The sequence below is a fragment of the Triticum aestivum genome, chromosome 4B, assembly GCF_018294505.1.
Source record: "Triticum aestivum cultivar Chinese Spring chromosome 4B, IWGSC CS RefSeq v2.1, whole genome shotgun sequence".
Taxonomy (NCBI): domain Eukaryota; kingdom Viridiplantae; phylum Streptophyta; class Magnoliopsida; order Poales; family Poaceae; genus Triticum; species Triticum aestivum.
Window position 1 is genome coordinate 616,475,128 of NC_057804.1, and position 23,574 is coordinate 616,498,701.

Here is a 23,574-nt window from a genome sequence, read left to right on the forward strand (position 1 = left end):
CACCGGTTCACTGCTGCAGCCCGCATGGATCATGCGTCGAACCGGAGCATCGGATTCTGCCGGCTGTTGTCGAGCCGTCGTCGCCTTCACTGGTTTCCGCAGCTGTGACATGCCTTCACTTTGGGCCGTTACCTCTGTCAATCCGGCTGTCACGGCCGATTCACAACAGCAACAAGTCGTCAGAATATGCTCATGTTCATCTAGAAGAAGAGAATCTGCTCATGTTTGCTTCTGCTGTGGTTTGCCTCGCCGTCCGCCGTTGCCTCCGTGGCCAGGTTACGCCGTGCATTGCTGCCGCTTTAAAACAACGCTGCTCTCTAGATGGTTTTGCTGCCCATTTATCTACCGTATGGATCAGGCATCGAACTGCCGAAGCCCTTGGAGGCATGCAGCCGCGCAAGATATCCGGGTTAAGGACAGCAGCAATGACAGACAGGACGGCAGCACAGTCATTGACAGCATACTTCGGATATGAAGTTATCTACCAAAAAAAAGAGAGGGTCAAACATGACCCAGAGGGTCCGTCTGAGCCGACCGATGCAGTGGGTTAAGCCGCCGCCTCTGTTGCGGTGAACGGATCATTCGTCATCCAAAGCCGTTTGCTATCTGCAAACATCAGGTGATATCCATCTAAGTTTATTAGCACACATTGTTTTTGTCAAAAAGCAATTACTTTGGTCTGTATACTTTTGTGTGCAGGACAAGAATTTATTATAAAGGTAGTGACATGCTGTGCATATGGAGTGTGCGTTAAGCATCATCATGCACCAGCGTCTGCACCAGCTTGCTGTTGAACAGATTACCGTGCCTGCGATTGATCCACTCGTCCGCACCGGTTTACAACGCCGCGGCCAACTCGGCCGTCATTAATTTCAGCTTTACCATGGTGATCATCAACTCCACGATGAATAACCCCTGGCATGATATATCAGGTGAAATCCATCCAATATATTTTATATTGTATATTGCCTTCTTTAAAAGAGCAATTACTCCGGTTTGCAAAGTTGTCTAATGCAGGACCCTAAACCGCCATATTGGTGCAAATTTAAAGGTCGTTAGAAAATTTCCGGCTTAAAAAGAAGGATTCCGGTTTAATATCCGATTAAAGGGGAAGATGTCTCCCACAAAGTTTTGAAGCTCTCAATATCCGGTTCAAGATCCCGATTCAAGAAGAATTTATCTCTTGCAAAAAAGTTAAAAATTACCGAAGAGGACCTGCTGCCATGATGCGCGGTTCAAACATGGGTATCCTGCCTTATTGGCCTAACATATTATTGATCGCATGGGGGCTTCTGCTTCATAAAGCGGGGTCTCTGTCTTTCTTATCATGCGTGGTTACATGGAGTGGCTCCGTTTTTAAAGCGGACTCCGGTTTACCCCTTGACATTTGCTTTTTATATATCACTGGGGGCCTTGGTCGTGTCCGAACCAACGAACACCCTTTGATAGGCGACAGCCACGAGATCATTTGGGGACATGGTCAAGTCTGAACCAGTCACGCCTCTTGGTCGGCCTAAGGCCACAAAATCACTTGGGGGCATGGTCGAACCCGAACCATTGTCACGCCTCTTGATCTGGCATATATGCCACGAGTCATTTGGGGACCTAGCTGACTTGAATCATTGTCACTCCTATTTGGGGCCTTGATCCTGTCCGACCATGGTAATACCATCTGAACAGCTCAGTATAGCATATTTTTGCAAATGGTTTTTATCATTGCCTTTGCTTCCATATTTTTTTCATAACTGTTATTTGATTTTTGTTGTGTTTTTTAAACCGACAACGTTTTAATCCGGTTCAACTATCAATTACAAATTGACGGAACTCGGTCAAGTCCTAATCCGGGGGCCATCTGCCCGGTTTGATTTTCTATTATCATCCTATTATGGAGTAAACCGGCGTTCATTAACCCGGCTTGGCTTTCAATTACAAGTTGTCAATACAGGATCAAGTTATAATCCGGAGACTATCAGCCCGGTCTGGTTTGACTATGAGTCGCCAGTATTATATATGGTTAAACCGGTGTTTATCACAACCCGGTACAGTATGAAAGGAGTTATCATTACTCAAGATTGGGGTTATCACTCTTACTACAAAAAGTTGGTAAAACCAGCAATGTGATTCAATATCATAGAAATAGGTTGAATAAAGCATGATTATAAATCACTGACGTTTATTAAACCGGCCTGGCTTTCGACTATGTGTCGTCAGTATGATGATAAATTATCCGGTGTTTATTAAACCGGCCTGGCTTTAAGACGATAAGTCGCCAGTATATGATGGGAAATTATCCGGAGTTTATTAAACCGGCCTGGCTTTGGATTATATGTCGCCAGTATATATTTGGATTGCGCCATTGGAATCATGCGCTTATAAATGATTGGGTTATATTATTCAAATAGCCAAATTTGGCTGAATTTTCATTATGATATTGGATGAATTTTTCATACCGGATTATATTATCTTGAATAGCCAACATGGCTGGATTTTTATGGTTATTAGTAACCGGTATTATTGACTTTTCAAAGTCGCTTTAGCGCAACAAGTTATTATTTTATCAAAGGATATGATTTATTCTACAATGGAAGGAATAGTCCCGAGTCGCCGCAGGCTCACGACCCGGCACTTGGGGACTACATTATTCAAATTGAGATTACATGCAAGTCTCATGTCGCTGCAAGCATGCACCATGACACTTGGGGGCTAATGCAAAGTAATTTTTTGCTCATATTATTGAAGACCCGACTCATTACATTATAATGAGTCGACCCTTGGGGGCTACCAATTGCTCCTGTCAACAGTTGAAGGTACAAAGTTTTTTATTCATTATATTGAAGGGTCCACTGCTCAGTTGGTAAAGCACAAGGCTCTTAACCTTGTGGACGTGGATTCAAGTCCCATGATGGGGGTTACATCATATGATGTTATTTTCATTGAGGTATATATCAAGTCCCAGCTCAATATTATCTTACTGAGCCGGCCCTTGGGGGCTACACATCATTGCTCAAATCTACATGATTATACCTACAAAGTCCCTGCTCATTATTGCATAATGACCCGGCTCTTGGGGGCTACATAGTATGGAGTATTCAGTTTTTTACTAGTCACTGGGATGAACAACATGGATTTCTTCTTAAGTGGCAGTATCTATATTGAAGCAAGTCTTAAGCCATCACTTTGTTCTGCTCAAGACTTGGGGGCTACAGATCAGTTTAACATGGATGAATCCAAATTAAACTGGGGGCTAATGTCGGGGATATACCCCGCGGTGTAAACCGGCCGGAAGGATAATCCGGCCGGACTTGGCGATTCACCGGCGACCTGCACAGACCAGACGGTTTACAGTTCATTAGTAACCCGGCGGGCGGGTCAGATGGATGACGAGGCCCATGGCCCAGAAGGCCGGTTCATACTATGGTGGGCCGGTTTAAGAGGAAAGGCGTGAGGAATATTTACTTGACAAGGAAGACCCGGACTTGTATCCAGTTTGTATTAGAAGGGAGACTAGTCCTAATCCTAATAGGACTCCACATGTAACCCGCCCCTTCAACATATATAAGGAGGGGCAGGGCTCCCCAAAGAGGGGGAAGTTACAGAAGCAAGAAACAATCTTAGGGCTAGACACAAAGAGGATAGCCGGTTTACGGCGACTCCCTCGTGATGATAATGAGACCTAGCCTCAAACAGCATGTAGGGTTGTTACCGGATGATGTTTCCCGGGGCCCGAAGCTGTCTAAATCCCTGTCTTGTGTTGCGTCTCTCGATTCCGCTCAACCCCTCTCAAGCTATCACATAGATGCGTTGGCCTCGCGACTAAGTCCTTACACTAGGACATCTGCCGTGACAATTCCACGACACGTACCCTCGTAGACCGAAAGCGGAAGCATTAGAACAACGTGGTTGATGTAGTCGTACGTCTTCATGGCCCGACCGATCAAGCACCGAAACTATGGCACCTCCGAGTTCTAGCACACGTTCAGCTCGATGACGTCCCTCGAACTCCGATCCAGCCGAGTGTCGAAGGAGAGTTCCGTCAGCACGACGGTGTAGTGACGATCTTGATGTTCTACCGTCGCAGGGCTTCGCCTAAGCACCGGTACAATATTATCGAGGAGGACTATAGTGGAGGGGGCACCGCACACGGCTAAGAGATCAAGAGATCAATTGTTGTGTCTATGGGGTGCCCCCCTGCCCCCTTATATAAAGGAGCAAGGGGGGAGGCAGCCGGCCTAGGAGGAGGGTGCGCCAAGGGGGGAGTCCTACTCCCACCGGGAGTAAGACTTCTCCTTCCCTTGTTGGAGTAGGAGAGAAGGAAAGAGGGGGAGAGGAAGAAGAAAAAGGGGGCTGCACCCCTTGTCCAATTCGGACCCGAGGGGGGCTGCACGCCTCCTTCCTTTTGGCCTCTCTCCTCTATTCCCGTATGGCCTAGTAAGGCCCATATACTCCCCGGCGAATTCCCGTAACTCCTCGGTACTCCGAAAAATACCCGAATCACTCGGAACCTTTCCGAAGTCCGAATATAATCGTCCAATATATCGATCTTTACGTCTCGACCATTTCGAGACTCCTCGTCATGTCCCCGATCTCATCCGGGACTCCGAACTCCTTCGGTACATCAAAACACATAAACTCAAAATATAATCGTCATCTAACTTTAAGCGTGCGGACCCTACGGGTTCAAGAACTATGTAGACATGACCGAGATATGTCTCTGGTCAATAACCAATAGCGGAACCTGGATGCTCATATTGGCTCCTACATATTCTACGAAGATCTTTATCGGTCAAACCGCATAACAACATACGTTGTTCCCTTTGTCATCGGTATGTTACTTGCCCGAGATTTGATCGTCGGTATCTCAATACCTAGTTCAATCTCGTTACCGGCAAGTCTCTTTACTCGTTCTGTAATACATCATCCCACAACTAACTAATTAGTTGCAATGCTTGCAAGGCTTATAGTGATGTGAATTACCGACTGGGCCCAGAGATACCTCTCCAACAATCGGAGTGACAAATCCTAATCTCGAAATACGCCAACCCAACAAGTACCTTTGGAGACACCTGTAGAGCACCTTTATAATCACTCAGTTACGTTGTGACGTTTGGTAGCACACAAAGTGTTCCTCCGGTAAACGGGAGTTGCATAATCTCATAGTCACAGGAACATGTATAAGTCATGAAGAAAGCAGTAGCAACATACTAAACGATCAAGTGCTAAGCTAACGGAATGGGTCAAGTCAATCACATAATTCTCCTAATGATGTGATCCCATTAATCAAATGACAACTCTTTGTCCATGGCTAGGAAACATAACCATCTTTGATAAACGAGCTAGTCAAGTAGAGGCATACTAGTGACACTTAGTTTGTCTATGTATTCACACATGTATCATGTTTCCGGTTAATACAATTCTAGCATGAATAATAAACATTCATCATGATATAAGGAAATAAATAATAACTTTATTATTGCGTCTAGGGCATATTTCCTTCACCTCTTTCCTAGTTGGACTAGGAAAGGGGAGTCCTACTCCCACTAGTAGGAGGACTCCCCCTCTCCTTGGCGCGCCCCAAGGCCGGCCAGCCTCCCTCCTTGCTCCTTTATATACGGGGGCAGGGGGCACCCTAGAACACACAAGTTGACATTGTTTAGCTGTGTGCAGTGCACCCCCTCCATAATTACACACCTCGGTCATATCGTCATAGTGCATAGGTGAAGCCCTGCGCCGGTAACTTCATCATCACCGTCACCACGTCGTCGTGCTGACAAAACTCTCCCTCGTCCTCAACTGGATCAAGAGTACGAGGGACGTTTCCGAGCTGAACGTGTGCTGATCGCAGAGGTGTCGTACGTTCGGTGCTAAGATCGGTTGGATCGTGAAGACGTACGACTACATCAACCGCGTTGTCATAACGATTCCGCTTTCGGTCTACGAGGGTACGTGGACACACTCTCCCCTCTCGTTGCTATGCATCACCATGATCTTGCGTGTGCGTAGGAAAATTTTGAAATTACTACGTTCCCCAAAACTAGGTTAGCTTGTTGATGAAGATCCCTCAAGTAGCCCCACGACATATGCTTCTCCTCCCATTTGGGTTCTCCGTAGAACCATGTCAATCTCCACACCTCTTCACCCGATCCATTCACTTCAACATCAATGAAGTTTTTCTGCACGGACAGAGCCTATATCACCACCGGACTACGCCAAGTTACCAACGATCCACCACTCACCCCATTACTTTCGTACACCTCCACTCTATCCATTTTAAGTTTCTGCATTAATTTTTCTGCCTTCGCTTTGTTCAAATGCGTCTCAGACAGGAAAAACACATATGGGCCCCATTGCTTCTGGACGTCCAAAAGCGCTCTAACTGCTGTGGTGCTGGCCAGACCACGTCAATTCCAACATAAAAGTTTCATTGCTGACAAAGACCATGTCTCCGTTGATCGACACCGAAGAAACTCCCGGTCAATGTAGTCGCCGAAGGACAATAGATCCCTAGCTTTCCAGCTATGGTTAATGACGAAAACTCCCGATCAGCTAAAGGACAGTAGATCCCAGATTTGCAGAACTGATTAACGACAAAAACTCTCGAACATCGAAGCCACTGGAGAACAGCAAACCCTAGCCTTCCACGGAAGAATGGAACGAAATCCTTCGATAACAATTCTACCTTATCTGAAAATGATATCCGTCAAATCCTAAAAATGGTTGCATCCTAACGATCCAACAATCCGAGCCTTATTCCTACATGACCTTAACAAATCGATTTTGATAAAGGAAGAACGCCCATTACGAATTTTCACTTTCATATTTCGAAGATTTTACAAAATTATTGATTTTTGGTGCTTTTTTTTCATTTTCTCAACGGAAAAACTAATGCCCACACGTGTGGGCGTTTGCACATCGCCCACACGCCTCCATCATCACTCATTTTGCCACGTATGAACAAATGACATCAGCAATTTTTTGGGGGGGTTTTGGCTTTAAAATGATTTATCTCCTAATTAAAAAGGCGAATTATAAATCTGTTTTCATCATTAAATTCGTCTCGACGAGATCTTCAAAACTAGACCCCATGTTGATATTTTTCGACGAAAATTTTTTTGCCCAAAAGTTACCATGATGTTTACACTGTAGTTAGCATAGTGCTTAAACTAAAGTTGCCATGTGGCAATTTTAGTTTGTAAATCATGGCAATTTTAATTTTGTGATGATGACAATTCCAGTACTTTGATCATGAAAATATATTTTTTATGAACCATGTCAATTTTAAGTGCATGTATCATGGCAATTTTAATTTATAGTGCATGACCAGTCTAGTTTCTTAATTCCTCGTTTTATAATATGTCAAAATTACTTTTAAATGTAGAAGAAAATAGCTGAAACATATCATGGCAAATTCAGTGTAACATCATGGCAATTCATGTGCAACAGACACGCAACTTTTAACAAAAAAATAAATTCGTCGAAATATATTGATATGAGATCTAGTTTCGAAGATCTCGTCGTGAGGGGTTTAATGATGAAAACGGATCTTCAATCGGAGTTTTCATTTAAGAGATAAAACATTTTAAAAACAGAAAATCCAAAAAGATTTTCACATGCATGCATATGGTGACATGACGTAGTCTGTGTGCTATAGGGCGTGTGGACGAATTTGGCTCACACCACACGTGTAGGCGTTAACGTTGTCCTTTCTCAAATACTCCCTCTGTCCGGGTTTAAAGGGCCTCTTGGCCAGGAAGCCCTGTCCGGAATTGTAAGGCCGCGCACATTAAACCTGCTCCAATCACAGTATTTTACCGTTTCCTATTCCCATGCCATGCCTTGTTAATCGCGTGTGCAGTTACGAGCCATGCATGCAAGCCAGTGCATGCTAGCCTTTGCCTGCAAGCCGCCCCAGCCGTACCTTGTTTCTTGCGTGGGCTGTTTATGGCGTTTGCATGCGCATCTAAGCTGCTGCGGTTTATTAATGTAGCATCTACTTTAAGCTAGAACAGAGCCTCCTAATTGGCCAATTTCAGCTGTAATTTTCAAGCTCTTCTTTTAAGCACTGCCTTGGTCCTATCAAAGTGGTCTTTGGGCCTAATAAACCCGGACGGAGGGAGTACTCTGTAGTTTCGATTGCTTACCGGTCAATTATTATTTCTTCTGAAATGTACTCCAGTCAATGGGGTTGGCACACCATACACATGCACGTTTAGCCCGCTGATCACAGACCAATCGCATCCTCCTTTATGGGTGCTCTCAAAAAAAAATCCTCCTGTCGCATCCTCCTGTATGGGTGCTCTCAAAAAAAAAAATCCTCCTGTATGGGCCCACCAGTTTTTTCTAGTTATCCATCCATTTCCGCACATGCGCGCACGAGGCACGCTTTGCAGCTGACCACCGTGTAAAGTTGACGAGTGCCGACGGCGACCACTCGCCCGCCACCGCCGCCGCAGGGAGAAAGCAGTTACTACTACTGCTACTGGTCAGACCCAGACCCAGCACCCAGACAACGCCCACCCGCACGCGCGAAACACACGCAGCGACAGCCAGCTGAGAGATCGATCGACCAGCCGGCGCGGCGATCCGATCGCGATGGCCACGGCGGCGGTGCACCCGTGGAGCGGCTACTGCGCCGCGACGGGCGCGTTCCGGAGCAAGCGCGCGGAGGTGCCGCTCCCGGCGGACCGGGACCTGGACGTGGTCACCTTCCTCGCCTCCCGCCGCCACTCGGGCGTCGTCGCGCTCGTCGACGCCTCCACGGGCCGCCGCACCACCTTCGCCGAGCTCTGGCGCGCCGTAGCCGGCGCCGCCACCGCGCTCGCCGCGCCGCCCTTCGGCCTCCGCAAGGGCCACGTCGCGCTCATCCTCTCCCCCAACTCGGTCCACTTCCCCGTCGCCGCGCTCGCCGCCATGTCGCTCGGCGCCGTCGTCACCACCGCCAACCCGCTCAACACCGCCGCCGAGGTCGCCAAGCAGGTCGCCGACGCCCGCCCCGTCCTCGCCTTCACCACCCGCGACCTCCTCCCCAAGCTCCCCCGCGCCGCCGACGGCCTCCGCGTCGTGCTCCTCGAGTCTTCCTCCTCTCCCGCTCCCGCCGACGCCGCCGACCCGCGGATCGTCGCCACCATCGACGAGATCTCCGCCACCACGCCCGACCCCGCGCGCCGCCGGGACCGCGTCACGCAGGACGACCAGGCCACGCTGCTCTACTCCTCCGGCACCACGGGGCCCAGCAAGGGCGTCGTCGCCACGCACCGGAACCTCATCTCCATGGTGCAGATCGTCATGAACCGCTTCCGCCTCGAGGACTCGGACACCACGGAGACGTTCCTCTGCACGGTGCCCATGTTCCACGTATACGGCCTCGTCGCCTTCGCCACCGGCCTGCTCGGCTGCGGCGCCACCATCGTCGTGCTCTCCAAGTTCGAGCTCCCCGAGATGCTGCGCTGCATCAGCGCCTACGGGGTCACCTACCTGCCGCTTGTGCCGCCCATCCTCGTCGCCATGGTCGCGCACCCCAAGCCGCTGCCGCTCGGGAACCTGCGCAAGGTGCTCTCCGGCGGCGCGCCGCTCAGCAAGGAGCTCATCGAAGGCTTCAGGGAGAAGTACCCGCAGGTGGAGATCTTGCAGGGGTACGGGCTGACGGAGAGCACGGCCATCGGCGCGTCCACGGACTCGGCCGAGGAGAGCCGCCGGTACGGGACGGCTGGCCTCCTGTCGCCCAACACCGAGGCCAAGATCGTCGACCCAGAGACCGGCGAGGCGCTGCCCGTGAACCGCACCGGCGAGCTCTGGATCCGGGGACCCTACGTCATGAAAGGTATTACAAAAATTTAAAAGTTCATGAAGCATGTGGCCACACATTATTCCGCCGTTTTCATGTTACTCCATTTAGATGATCCGGCATTTTCTTCGATTAGCGTGCTGCACGCTGGGAATTTAGAATGTCCCTCTGGATCACTGCGAATCATCAACACTGATGATTAAGCACTAACGTGTTCTGAATTACTACTAATTAAAAAATGATTCCGTTTTTAGTTCCACTTGTATTTTTCAAAGATGAACATACTGTACAATTGTGTTTCCATTTGTAGTTAGATGAGGTGACATTTTGTTCGATTAGCAAGTTGCAGGCTGGAATTTAGAATGTCTTTGGGTAACCGCGCACCGTCAAAGCTAAAAAGACCTAAATTAACAAAATGATTCGGTTTTAGTTCTAAATTGTGCTTTCATTTTGTTTAGACCACGCGACATTTTATTCGATTAGCGAGCTGCACGCTGGAATTTAAAATGTCTCCCTCGATCACTGCGCATCCTCAATGTGTTCCATCGTCCATCCGATGTGTTCCATCAGGCCATTTGTAAATTTGATACTAGGCAATCTGACGGTGTAGAGCTTGTGTCGGCTGCACATCGGACATTGCATGTCGTGTGCACATCAATTTCGTACTGGGTGTTATGCTGTGGCTGATGATGGTATCATTTGTTTTCTGTTTTCATACTATTTGAAGCTTAGAGGAATAGTAGTACTCATAAAGGGGGTTTTCAGACAGATACTCGTAGGAAGCACAATCCAACCACCCAGGCCCGACTCATCTTTGCTGCATCTTTCGGTTCCCATCCCTCCAAATAATAGTGGTGTCAGCAGATTGAGTCGCATGCTTAAATTCCAGAATAAGTATGTCTGGCTTGGAATCATTTGTGCGTTGAGAACCCAACGCCCATCAGTTGGTGGATGAGTTCACTGAATTCCCACCGCCCTTGTTGATACTTTGGACTATGTTAATTGCATTGCATTAACTCCAGACGATGAACTGTTTTGTGACAGTACATCTGGGTGTGTTCTTGTGTCATCTAATATCTCTAGCTTCGAGTTAACTCCAGACAATGTTTGCATAACATGAACAAGTACACTAGTTAAGTAAGCATAGCAAAGTAATTAACTTTCAGAAGTGCAGAGGACAGTTACAGTGTCAAAAAACGTCTTACATTTTGATACAGAAGGAGTACTAGTTGGTTGTTAACTTCCAGAAACAAGTACACTAGTTAATGCAGAAGTTGTACCAAGTCATCATTTAAAAAAAGACCAAAAATCAGTTTGAAAAGAAAACAGAAGAAATTAAGACTAAACTGAGTACTGGTTTCAATATGCACACATCCACATGGAGAATTTTTCAAGGATTGCAGTATCTCTTCCTTCATAAGTGAAGAATGCTTTCTCATTGCTTAATATGCATCAGCTAGAGCTCGTGAGATAAACCTCAGATGGATTCATTTCCACGGCATCATATAAACATCAGTAGGGTTGTGAGGGATGTGCTCAGACAAGCGATGGTCCAAATAGAAATAGTCATTCCATTTTCAAGACTTCAAACTGTCCAGCTGCTAACGTATTGCGGAACTGAGAGTGCTAGCATCCTCAACATTCAGAGTGAATATCCATCGGTTCAGTCCCTAGAATATGGTAGCTCTTGCATTTTAGCATCCTAAGAAATGATGTGTTTCAAGAAGTTATCGCCCTGTTGTAATAGCACCCTCGCCCCTCGGCAAGATGAAACTTGCAGTCCAAAGTAAAAGCGTCCATACTCCTCCATAGACATGTAACGCTAGTAGAAAAAAAAAAAATCTCAAGTTGCAATATTGATCTCCCCAGGATACTTCAACAACACGGAGGCAACACAGTCGACGGTGACGCCCGATGGATGGCTCAAGACCGGAGACCTCTGTTACATAGATGAGGATGGCTATCTCTTCGTGGTGGACCGTCTGAAAGAGTTGATCAAATACAAAGGCTATCAGGTAAAAAGATCACTAAATGGCACAGGCCGATATCTCTTCTGAAAGACAAGCTCCTGAACTTGTTACTGTACCTTGGCATCTGAATGTAACCTGTGTATAAAATAGGTGCCTCCGGCGGAGTTGGAAGCTCTTCTGCTGACTCATCCAGAGGTTTCGGACGTCGCTGTTATTCCGTAAGTGTTACCGAGATATCAGTAATCACTTAATGAACTTCTATCCATATAGTTATGCCAGATTTCTTAAGTGGTTTGGTCCTTCTGCAGATTTCCGGACAGGGATGTCGGTCAGTTCCCGATGGCCTATGTCGTGAGGAAGAAAGGGAGCAACCTGTCGGCCCAGGAGGTGATGGAGTTTGTGGCGAAACAGGTGAGCAGAGCGCGACTCATGGAAGATAAAATCAAACAAAATGAACCATCTCCTTCTTCACCATTGATACATTGACAGATTTGTCTAGCTTATTCATGCAATCTCTCTGACCTTCTGCTGTACTATGTTGTACAGGTAGCACCTTACAAGAAGGTCAGGAAGGTGGCGTTCGTGACGGACATCCCCAAGAACGCGTCTGGCAAGATACTGAGGAAGGATCTTATCAAGCTCGCGACGTCCAAACTCTGATATGTTAATGATCCATCCTCCTCTGCATTATCCTCTGAAATGTCAATTGATTCATCCTTGACTCTTCATCATTGTACAAGTGTTTCTCTTTCACCCTTTGTCCCAACAGCCATGAGTATCTGTAAACTGATGGATCTCAGCAGTTATGTAGTACATGAGGTCTCTGTGTAAATTGGTTCTATATATCACATACGGGAACGGGATGGTGTACCCTGCTCAGTTGTACCTATGTTTTTTTTTCGAAAGACCCAGTTGCCTGGCTTTTCATTGATCAGTTGTACCTATGTTTTTTTTTCGAAAGACCCAGTTGCCTGGCTTTTCATTGATTTAGCAGAAGAGAGTTACAAAAATGGTTACTAATGAAAGGAGATTAGCAACGGAAGTATGAGCGAGTTTTTGAAGGAGAGCGCGCAGGCTGTCCCCCCTTTCCTCTAAATAAAATCTAAGATTAATATCTCATGTGATATCCCCAAAGGGGGGCTCTATTCCTTTTGCTCCGGCTAGTCTCCATTGCTCCAAATCTCTTCTGCAGGCGCTGATCACCTCGTCGACGCAGGCCGTCTTCCTCCTGAACGTGCAACTGTTGCGTTCCTGCCAGATATGCCATGCCACCAGAGTCATCATGGTTTTGGTGGCACGCCTGTTGGATGCTGGTGATACAGAGACAATTGCAGTGACGGCCTCCGTTGTGGTCTTGCATCCATCCCAGGTGACTGGGCTGAGCGCGCCGCAATCCCTCCATGCTGCTGCCCTGGTCCAAATCTCCTGTGACGTGGGGCATTCCCACAGTAGGTGTGTCGAGCTCTCCAAGCTTAGGAGGCATACCTGACAGAAATAACCGTTTCCCCGCCGCGCCGCTGCAGCCGATCGTTGCACCAGAGCCGGTCGTGGTGCAACAGCCACATGAAGAACTTGATCTTCCCCGGTGCCCATACCTTCCAGATGAGCTGCTGTAGTGCACCCCTGGGCTGCCCAGCAAACTGAGCGTCATAGGCTGATTTTGCGTTGTACTGGCCTCCCGAACGCCAGGAGATCTCGTCCTCCGCCCCTTCTTGCAGGGTGATGTTGGCCTCGCGGATGCTGGGGCGCAGCGAGACGAGCTGCGGGATGATCTCCATTGCACTGCCCCTCTAAAGATCGAGGATCCATCTGTCGCCCTGGAGTGCTTCAGCCACCATTCGGTTCTTCCTGGATGAGTTGGCGAACAGCAGCGGGAACCGTAGCTTGAGCGGTTGGTCGCCGAGCCAGGTGCGGTTCCAGAACGTGGCCTTTCTTCCGTTTCCTATGGCGACCCTGGTTTCAGAGGCGAACAACTCCCTATCCTTGTCATCGCACGGCGAACCCGTGCCTACCCACGGCATGTCCGGGTGCTTCCATGCGAGCCAAAGCCAACGCAGGCGGAGTGCGCGCGCAAAACGCTCCATGTCTGGAATGTCAAGCCCACCGCGATCCACCAGCGAGGTTACAAGCTTCCAGTTGACCATGCACTTCCCGCCGGAGATTTCCTCATCCTGGGCCCAAAGAAATCGGCGTCTTGCTTTGTCCACCTCTTTGTGGAATTTCTTCAGGGCGCGCAGGACTGCAAGGGCGAAGGCTGGCAGTGCAGAGAGCACGCAGCGCACCAGCACTCGCCGGCCCGCGATCGGCATAAGCCGACCCTTCCAGCCTGCCAGTCTTGCGCGGACGCGGTTGATGAGGTACTGCAGGTGGATTAGCCTAGTCCTACTGATGCATACTGGCAAGCCTAAATATCTAACGGGGAAACTGACGATGGAGCCGCCAAAACCCTCCAGCACCTGGGTGAGGTCTACGTCTTCGCAGTTGATCGGGGCAGTAGATGATTTCAGTTGGTTCATGCACAGCCCGGACGCCTCGGTAAAGTCACTGAGAAGTTGCATGAGGAAGTCGATTTCTTGCCGCACTGGGTTTGCAAAGATCACTGCATCATCGGCGTATAGGGTTGCTTGTAGCCGCGCTGTTCTTTCCGGCAGCGGCTCGAGCGCGCCATCTTGCATAGCCGCCTCCAGCAGTCTGTGCAATGGGTCGAAGGCCAGGATGAACAGAATGGGGGACAGAAGGTCACCTTGCCTGAGTCCACGCTGATGCAGAAAGCTTGGCCCAGGGTCTCCGTTGAGCATGCAGGATGATGTTGCAGACGAGAGGAGGAGCGCGATCCAGTCTCGCCATCTAGAGGGAAAGCCCATTTGCTGCATGAGCTCCATGAGATACTCCCATGATATGGTGTCAAAAGTTTTGGCAATATCTACTTGAGCAGCAGCATATGTTTTTTCTTCTTTTGGAACTTTCTGACGCAGTTTTGGACGTTGAGAAAACTGTCCTGGATTCCTTTTTTCTTTTGGAACGCGCTCTGTGCTGGAGAGATCAGTTGATCCAATACGCCTGCGAGGCTGATGGACAACACCTTTGTGATCAACTTAGCCACTGAATGTATCAGACTGATTGGCCTGAAATCTCCCATCTGAATTGCTCCATCCTTCTTGGGCAGCAGCACAATGAGGGCTCGGTTCAGAGCACCAAAATCTCCACCAGCCAACCGATAGAAACTTTCAAACACGGCCATTACATCCACCTTGATAGTTGGCCAACATGCTCTGAAGAAGGCGCCGTTGAAACCATCGGGGCCTGGCGCCTTCTCGGTTGGGGATGCACAAATTGCTGCCCAAACTTCTGCCTAAGAGAAGGGGTTGTCGAGTCCGCCCCCAGCTTGCAGTCTTGGCAGTTCAAGCGCCACCCAATTGATCGTGCGGGCCCGATTTATTTTCTGTCCCAGCAGGGAGGAGAAGTGCTCATGCACTATGGCCGCCTTGTCGGCGTGGCTGGTCTTGATGGCGCCTGCCGATTGGATGCCTTGCATGAAGTTTTTACGGCACCTGGAGGTCTGCTTTGCCTAGAAAAATGTTGTGGAGGCATCGCTCGCTTTGAGCCACGTGATGCGCGAGGCCTGCCGCCTTCTGACGCGCTCGAGGGCTGCGAGGCCAACGATCTTCAGCTTCAGGGTTTTCCGCAGCCAGAAGTCACTGTGTGTAAGCTGCCGCTTCTCCTGTGCGAATCCAGACGCAGCACTACCTCCGATGCCAGATGGAACTGCAACTTGGTCTCGCTGAAGAGCATCTTTGCCCATATCTTCAGATCTGCCGCGGCTCTCTTCAGCTTGATTTTCAGTCTTGTGAAAGGGTAGCTGTGGTTGACCAGCCTTTGCCAAGCCCTAGCTACTGCGTGCTGGAAGTGCGGGAATTGGGTCCAGAACGTCTCAAATCTGAAGATTGCCTTGCGGTGCGGTGCAATAGCGTTGGACAGCAGGAGAGGGCAATGATCTGAGCATGTCGTGGACGCGACCATCAGAATGTAGGAGGGGAAAAGTGTTTCCCGCTCCAGGTTGCAAAACATTTTGTCGATGGCGACGAATGTGGGGTTTTCCCTCTTGTTACTCCAAGTAAAACGCATGTTCTTGCATTTGATCTCTTGCAGTCCAGCTTTGTCGATGGCTGCTCTGAATCTTCCCATAATTCGCTTGTTGAGGTTGAGATTGCTCTTGTCTCTCCACTACAAAAAAATACACTCTCGTGATAATACGTGTTTGTCACAGTAGGTCGCGTTTTCTGTCATGCATGTACATCCATGACGATTTTATGACAGAATCAAGATAGTCATACTTGTGTTGTCGTAGAAGTGTTCCATGACATTACCAAAATTATCATCACGGAAGTGTCCACTTCCATGACGATAAATCGCGCGTCATAGAAGTGCTTTCGTCAAGGGTGACCGACATGTGGCATCCACCGTAATGGAACACCGTTAAGCTATCGGGTCCGGTTTTGCATCCGATAACCCGTTAACAGCCCTGACCAATGGGGATTTTCCACGTGTAAAATCATCATTGGCTGGAGAAAACATGTGTGGGCTCACCGTTGGGACAGATGCCATCCACTCATTGGACCCAAGGCACCTATGATACGTCAACACGTGGCACGAACCAACAGAGGCCCATTCCTGTGAAAAGACCGGCCCGTTTGACTTGGTCAAAAGGTGGCGGGCTGGCCCACGGAAAGCTTGTTAACGGCATGTTCGCATATAGCCCAATTACAGCCTGCTAACCCAGGGCCCGTTACGACCTCTCTGAATTAGGCCAAGTAGCATCATCTGGGCCATCCAATATGATTCCATCCCGTTTTAACTTCCGGCCCATGTATGGCCCATGATGTCTTTCGGCCCATATGAGGCCCTTTTTAACTCTTGGCCCATTAACGGCCTGTTGTGAAACTGGCCCGTAATGAATAAAGTATCACTTTATACCCATTAACGGCCCATTATTCCATTGGGCCATTTCCAGCCCAAGTTATCTTTCGGCCTTCTCAGGGCCCATTTATTCTTGGGCTCATTTCCAGCATTCGGTTACTTACGGCCCGTTACTGTCATTTTCTGCTTGTGGGACAAATTAAGCCCATGGTTACAGTCGACCCGTTTGTGGCCCGTTAATACGTTGGGTCGGTTTCATGTAAAAAATGTTGGGCTGTTTTCATAGAGTTATCAAATACGGCCTATTAACGACATGTTATGGTCCATGAATAGTACGCCCCGTGATTGGCAAAATGATGATACGCCCCATAAAAGGCCCATGGATCCTACGGACCGTAAAAGGCCCATGGATCGAATGGCCCGTAGAAGGCCCATGGATCCTACGGCCCGTAGAAGGCCCATGGATCCTATGGCCCGTATAGAAGGCAAATGGATCCTACGGCCCGTAGAAGGCCCGTGGATCATACGGCCCGCAGGAGGCCCATGGTTATAACATTCCGTGTGTTGCCATGATTATTTTGGCCTAGTTACGAAAAATAGGTTATTGTGGCCACTAGAAAAACACAGAAAAAGAACTGTAGTGACTACAAGCAAACAACTAAACAAGACAATAAGGAAATAAATAAGCAAGCCATTAACGCTAGCCTATTACCGCTATTACACATATTACATCCACTGGGCATCAAAGTTCGCCACCAGTGCAAATATAGGAAACAAAGCAGCATATTACATACACTGGCCGTCAAAATTGGCCACCAGTGCAAATAAACGCGGCAGCAAAACAAGAGCATAACTGAAACAACTTCAGAAGAGCTCAAGAAATGTTATCCTGGGTATCCACCATGCTGGCAATAAGCTTAGCAAGCTTATTAGCTTTGTCCGTTTTGGCGCTAAAATCCTCCAATGCTTGCGTTGCACCAGAAAGTATGCATCTGAATGCTCCAGGGACTTCCACAGTCCTTCTGCTTCTTGTCGCAGCACAGCTGATCGATGTCTTTCAGCTTGTAGTTGAGATTCAAGAAACCAAACTGATTCAGACAGTGAGTTCGAATAGCTTGTGCAAGCGGTAGTGGCCAGTAACTCGAACACTAAACCAAGACAGGACTTTGGGGTTGTCTCACTGTCTTCAAGATAGTCCTCCTTAGCTATTTTATCAGCTTTGTTGGAGACCGACAAGGATGTGTCACTATCCTGAACCTTATCTGCATTACTTCCTTTACCATTGCTTGATAAGGCACTCTTCCCCAATATTCTGTCAGCATTCTAAAAGAAGAAATAACCAGACACATAACAGGTTTAGCATACTAGTATATGAAACTCATTTCGGTGAACCAGTTCATTAGTAAGGTGGACATGCTTAAACTACCAAGTCTTCTATTGCCAAGTACTAGTACATAATAAAAGCATCAAACAAACATATATCTATGTCATATGGTCACTGCATTGTCTTGCCAAATCAAAATAGAGACACAGTTCAAATCATATCAGTTCAAGATAAAGCAGCAGTGAAGAAATACAAAGAGTGGGAAACTACACGGCACAACAAGATTTCAGATGGGTACCACGGGTCTACATGTACAACAACATTATTGGCTCTGTTGTGATGCTAGTAATGTGCATGATATGAGAAGTCAACTATATACATAATTGAAATTGAAATCAACAGAGTTATTGATAAGAGCAAACCTATTAAAGAAACATGCGTGAACATACCTGATGTGCCATTGGAGTTTCGATTGGATCCTTCAATTTAAAAATAAGTTTGTATGAGTAAATACAGTGATACAAGAGCAAAGCAGTATGCACCATAGCAATCATAGTTAAAAAAGGTGCGCCTAAGCGAGCACTAAAGCGCGCCTAGGCTCTAGGCGTTGGCAACACGCATTGCGCATAACTACGCTTAATCTGTCCATAACTGCGCATAAGCATGCGCTTTGATCAGTAAAGCGCAAGGCGGTGGCAAAACGCACAATTAACGCCTATCGCTTTTTTGAACTATGATAACAATGGAATCTTAAATTAGAATAGTTGTTCTTCAGGTTTAGGCACTTGTTCTACATGAACAAAGTACAGTAAGACGCAAGAATATAGTACTTAAAAATAGAAAATGAGCTCATAGACCTTACCACATTCTTGGTTCGGGACTAGTACAGAACAAGGCGTTCCCAGTCATCGTCCAGTAAATGTGTCTCAGGAGAACATAAGGGAATTTGATGAGTTTCTTTGCCGGTGAAGTACGTTTTCTTCAGGTAATTCCGATACTGCCACCAAGCATTCTTGAAGATAGTAGAGGTATTAGCACAGGTTACCTCATCCTGAGTTTCCAAATCGGTCCTTTTCTATACAGAAAAATGGGAAATTTTGATGTATTATAATCATCATGGAGGTAGGATGTATGGGACAAAGCAATGTAATTTCCATGAATAACATTACTTACACATAACTCCTGAACAAACACCTGCAACTAGCATTTTCCTTCATCTTCATTATAATATTTCCAAGATGGGAAAATACGCACATACGATTTAACAACATCAAATGCGATAGATGCTAAACTACGACTAGCTGGTTGTGCTTCCTCCACAGGAATAGGCGTACTAACTGGTGGAGTTGGGGTTCGCCGTGGTAGTACTGGCCCTTTGGGCACTGGAGCTGCCTTACTAACTGCTCTTGTTTGGGAGCTCTGTGGTGGAGATGGTGCTATGTCCACAGGAACTGGGTTACTATCTGCTAGGGTTGGGGTTAGATTGAGTGAAGCTGGTTCTCTGTCCATCGCAGTAGGGGTACAATCTGCGGGAATTTGGGTTATGTGTGGTAGGGCTGGTTCTCGTGCATGTACAACCGGGGTGCTATCTCCACCAAGAGGTAGCACTGTTTTATTTGAAGACCGTGTTTTTAGTCCACTAGATACTGGCATCACCCGCTCCAATTCAAATGGCTGATAAACAGGAAACATAGTTGAATGTACAGACATTGTATGAGAGACAGATGCAATAGATAGTGTGGAAAAAAGAGGGCATGAAATAGTTGACATGTATATTGATTAGCTAAAACGGATAGCATGACATAATTTCACATATATGATGTCTATCTAAACTGGATAGCATAGCATAACATAATTCAAAGATATGATGAATAACTAAACATGATCGCATGACATAATTCACCTACATGATATCTAAGTAATCAGGATCGCATCATTTAATTCACATATGTGATTTATATGCTAAATAGAGGGCATTTGATATGATGTCTGAACTAAGAACATGGTGTTGAATATTGTGTATATGATGTCTAAACTATGCAATGCAAGACACCATATGCAAGATATGAGCAGTATAACTGTGCCAAGTTAGAGCATACACCTCGGTGGGGGAATAGCACTGGTCATCTGTCTCTGAATCCATCTCTGAGGAGCTATCAGGACCCAACAAGAGATCTTCTTCGACAGGTAGCACTATCTGCTCTGAAGGCCTTGTTTTCACTCCAAAATTTTCCATCTCCCACCCAAATGGTTGATTCACAGTAAGAGTAGTTTAATGTACAAACATTGTCGACAAATAAAAATGTAATGAAGAAAAGGATGGGCAAGATATCATTCAAATATATGATGCCTGGTTAAACAGGATGGCATTGCACATTTCACATATATTATGGCTTGCTAAAAGACATGAGACTGCATAATTCTCATATATGATATAGAAACTAAATAGGTGGCATTACAAAACATGTCTAAACTAAGCAGATGACATATATGATATCAAAAGTAGGCACTTCAAGGCAACATATGCATGATATGACTAACATCATCCTGCCAAGGTAGAGCAAACACCTTGAGGGTAAATAGGACACTACTGGAAACAGGGAATTTGCCATCAGTCAGCTCTTTGCCGTCTGCCAGTGGATGGCAAAGAACGTCTTTGCCATCTGCTTACAAAAAACAGATGGCAAAGAACTGACAGATGGCAAAGAACCTGGTTGCCATCTGCCAGTTTTTTGCCATCTGCCAGCAGATGGCAAAGAATCTTTGCCATCCGCTGGCAGATGGCAAAGAGATGGATAGGGTCCAATGCTGTAACGGCCTATCAACCCACCTCTTTGCCATCTGCGAGCAGATGGCAAAGAATCTTTTCCGTCTGCTGGCAGATGGCAAAGAAGTGGGTCGGGCCCAATGGATTACGGCGCTGTAACGGCCCAGTAGCCCCACCTCTCCAGCCGCTGGCTGATGGCAAAGATATGGGCCTTTGCCATCCGCTCGCTGATGGCAAAGAAGTCGGACTATCTCCTTCCCTCTCTTCTTCTAAAAAAAATCTCCTCCCCTCTCTCCCAGCCCGGCCCCACCCCTCTCTCTCTCTCCCGGCCCGGCCACGTGAGGGATCGATCCGTGGGACTTGTGGAGCGACCAATCAGGATCAGGGGCAACGAGCGATCCACCAAAATACAAGAAGTAGTACAATACTATTTTTCTTTGTTTCTCGGGAGAGGAGAGGAAGCGGCCACCCAACCCCCAACCCCAGCCTAGCCCCAGCCCGTTTCCCTCCCCACCCATGCCGCCGCCGCCGGAGCCACCCACCGCCCCGCCTCCCTCACACAGACCTCGCCGCCGGCCATGGCCTTCCCCAACAGCCGCCGCTCCGACCCTCTCCCCCTCCCCTCCCCTTATCACAAGACAAGAGAAGAGAAGAGGGAGGGAAATCGATCGCGACTGAGCAGGTCAGGCGGCGACAATGGCGCGCCCAGACCCGCCAGCGCCGTCGTCGTCGAGCTGGGCTGGGCGGCGCAGTCCGGTAGAGTAGGAATGAGGGGGCGGTGGGACGCCTCCCCTGCTCGAGCTGCTCCAAGCGAGCGACCACAGCGCCGGATCCACCTCCAGAACCACCCACCGGCGGCCACGGAAGGTCAGGGACCTTCGTCCGGTCCGTGTGCTTCTTCTCCATGGAGCTGCGACACCGCAGCAGCCGCATCCATGGAAGGTCCCTCTTCTCCTCCCCGCCTCTCTCTTCCTACCTCCCTCTGTTTGTTTCGATCTGGAAACCGTCTGATTCGATTTCCTCACATGCGCACGTGCTTCTTCCGCTCTCCGCTGCTCCAACCCTAGTGCCGACGCCATGGACCTCGTCAATAGTGGTTTGCTGCTGCCGCCGACCGTTTCCCTGACAAGTTGACACCAAAGCCACCATTGTCAAAGTCGCCGTTGGCCGGCGTTGCCACTGGTCGCTGCTCCACGCATCTTGTCGGTGCTGCGAGGCGATGCCATCTGCATCTGTTGCTGCAGCCTGGGAGGTGGCAGGGTCTCAAGGTATGCACACTGCTCACGCCCATACCCACGGCTGTAGCGTCGCTCTGCTGCATGAATCATTCCATCAGGCTGCTAATTCCAACCACCTCTTCCGATTTTGCGAAGGTGATGCCCTCTTTGCTGCCCAATCATTGAAGATGCCATAGGACGAGATCCTCTGCTGCTGCTGTGTCTGGTGGTTGAAGAAGGGGTGTGTTGGGAAGAGAAGGCAGTGTTGAGAGTGCTAGATCTGGAACAGGACGAGCTTGGGCTGCATCGGTGTGTTTGCTGCTGCTGAATTTGCTAACTACTACTGCTCCCTATAGCGTTATTACATTTGGCTTCGTGCTTTACCAACGACCTCTCCTTCTAGACCTGGCTACGCAGGTCATCGGAGACGGAGAGGATAGTGGAGTATATAGTAAGTACTTTGTTTTATGTGTGTGTGGCTAATGGGTTGATTCCATTTTATGCAGGCTCTGGTTCTCAACCTCCAACATGAGTCCCTTTCTTCCGTGCCTCGAACGCCACGCGTCATCATGGGCACTGCAGATGCGGAGGAGTTTTACCCGGGCGATCTGATTGTTCCCGGCCGCGCTGGTGTCAACTACCTCGAGCCACTATGACCATCCCAACCACGCTCACCCCCCTGCAAGTCATGTGTTTCTCCTACCAGATCAAAACAATTGTCAATTTTTGGAGTACAGTTGTGTATCAGATCCGTTCATGATTGAAATCGTGGTCCCCTAAACATGTGATTTGTGAAATATTTAGGAACGAATTGTTTGTGGATCTGCAAAGGGGGATTCAATTAATTTTCAGTTGTAGAAAAGGGAGAAGGGGGATTCAATTAATTTTCCTCCTCAAGATCAAAGAAACAAAATCTTTGTGGCGATGATAGAAGGGGTTCACGACTTCACGTTAATACACAGACTATTGGTAAGGGCATTAAAACATATATCTGGTGTGAAATGGTCGTACATGCTTGATTAGAATATTTTCAAGTGTTGTAGGTGTACGGCTGTGGGGAAACATTTTCATGGTCTAATTTTCTAATTAATGTATGCACGAGACATGAATCTTGGATTCTAAACTTTTTCCTCGATGTTTGGGCTTCCTCTAACTTTTCGTATATTGCACACAACACAACACATAGATTCATGTCTTCCATGCTTGCTGTCTTGTAACAAACAGATGTTGGGATGGATACTAATTTTCTAAATGATTTGAACTCATGTTGTTTTCTATTCTACTGTCATTGGTTCATCATTCTGAACCATTCAATTGTTGGAACTCCGGCATATATTGGTCCTGAAGTTATGCTGAAGAAAGAATATGACACAAGCTACGATCCATCCTATTTTGTGCTTTAAACGGTCTGCTGCATACTCTGCCATCTGCTGCATAACTTAATTCTGTTTGCTCGGCCATAAAAGCCTTACTTGATTTCTGAATCTTCCATTCACCTTTCGTTGTCATGAGTGGTGAATGGTCTTGAGGAGTAACCATTTAGATACTGTATGTTTTTTTGCTCAAACATGATCTCGACATTGATAATAGCAGAGAGA

The 23,574-nt window shown here is 47.7% G+C and overlaps 2 protein-coding genes across 4 annotated transcripts; both read left to right on the top strand.

Moving 5' to 3' along the window:
• The first annotated feature begins 8,439 nt into the window (after positions 1-8,439).
• On the top strand, positions 8,440-12,630 carry LOC123093611 (4-coumarate--CoA ligase-like 4). The gene is made up of 5 exons (XM_044515606.1): positions 8,440-9,817; positions 11,651-11,796; positions 11,902-11,969; positions 12,060-12,162; positions 12,298-12,630. The coding sequence occupies exons 1-5, from the start codon at positions 8,590-8,592 to the stop codon at positions 12,409-12,411; spliced, it is 1,659 nt and encodes a 552-aa protein (XP_044371541.1). The 5' UTR covers positions 8,440-8,589; the 3' UTR covers positions 12,412-12,630.
• An 8,559-nt stretch (positions 12,631-21,189) lies between these two features.
• On the top strand, positions 21,190-23,256 carry LOC123093612 (uncharacterized). Of its 3 annotated transcripts, XR_006445430.1 has the most exons (4): positions 21,208-21,701; positions 21,827-22,027; positions 22,133-22,285; positions 22,483-23,256. XR_006445430.1 is itself a non-coding variant. In XM_044515607.1 (2 exons), the coding sequence occupies exons 1-2, from the start codon at positions 21,338-21,340 to the stop codon at positions 22,506-22,508; spliced, it is 390 nt and encodes a 129-aa protein (XP_044371542.1). In that variant the 5' UTR covers positions 21,190-21,337; the 3' UTR covers positions 22,509-23,256. The 3 variants fall into 3 exon arrangements, 1 of the variants encoding a protein (XP_044371542.1); XR_006445429.1 differs by having other exon boundaries at positions 21,210-22,027; XM_044515607.1 differs by lacking the exons at positions 21,827-22,027; positions 22,133-22,285 and having other exon boundaries at positions 21,190-21,701.
• The last annotated feature ends 318 nt before the right edge of the window (positions 23,257-23,574 follow it).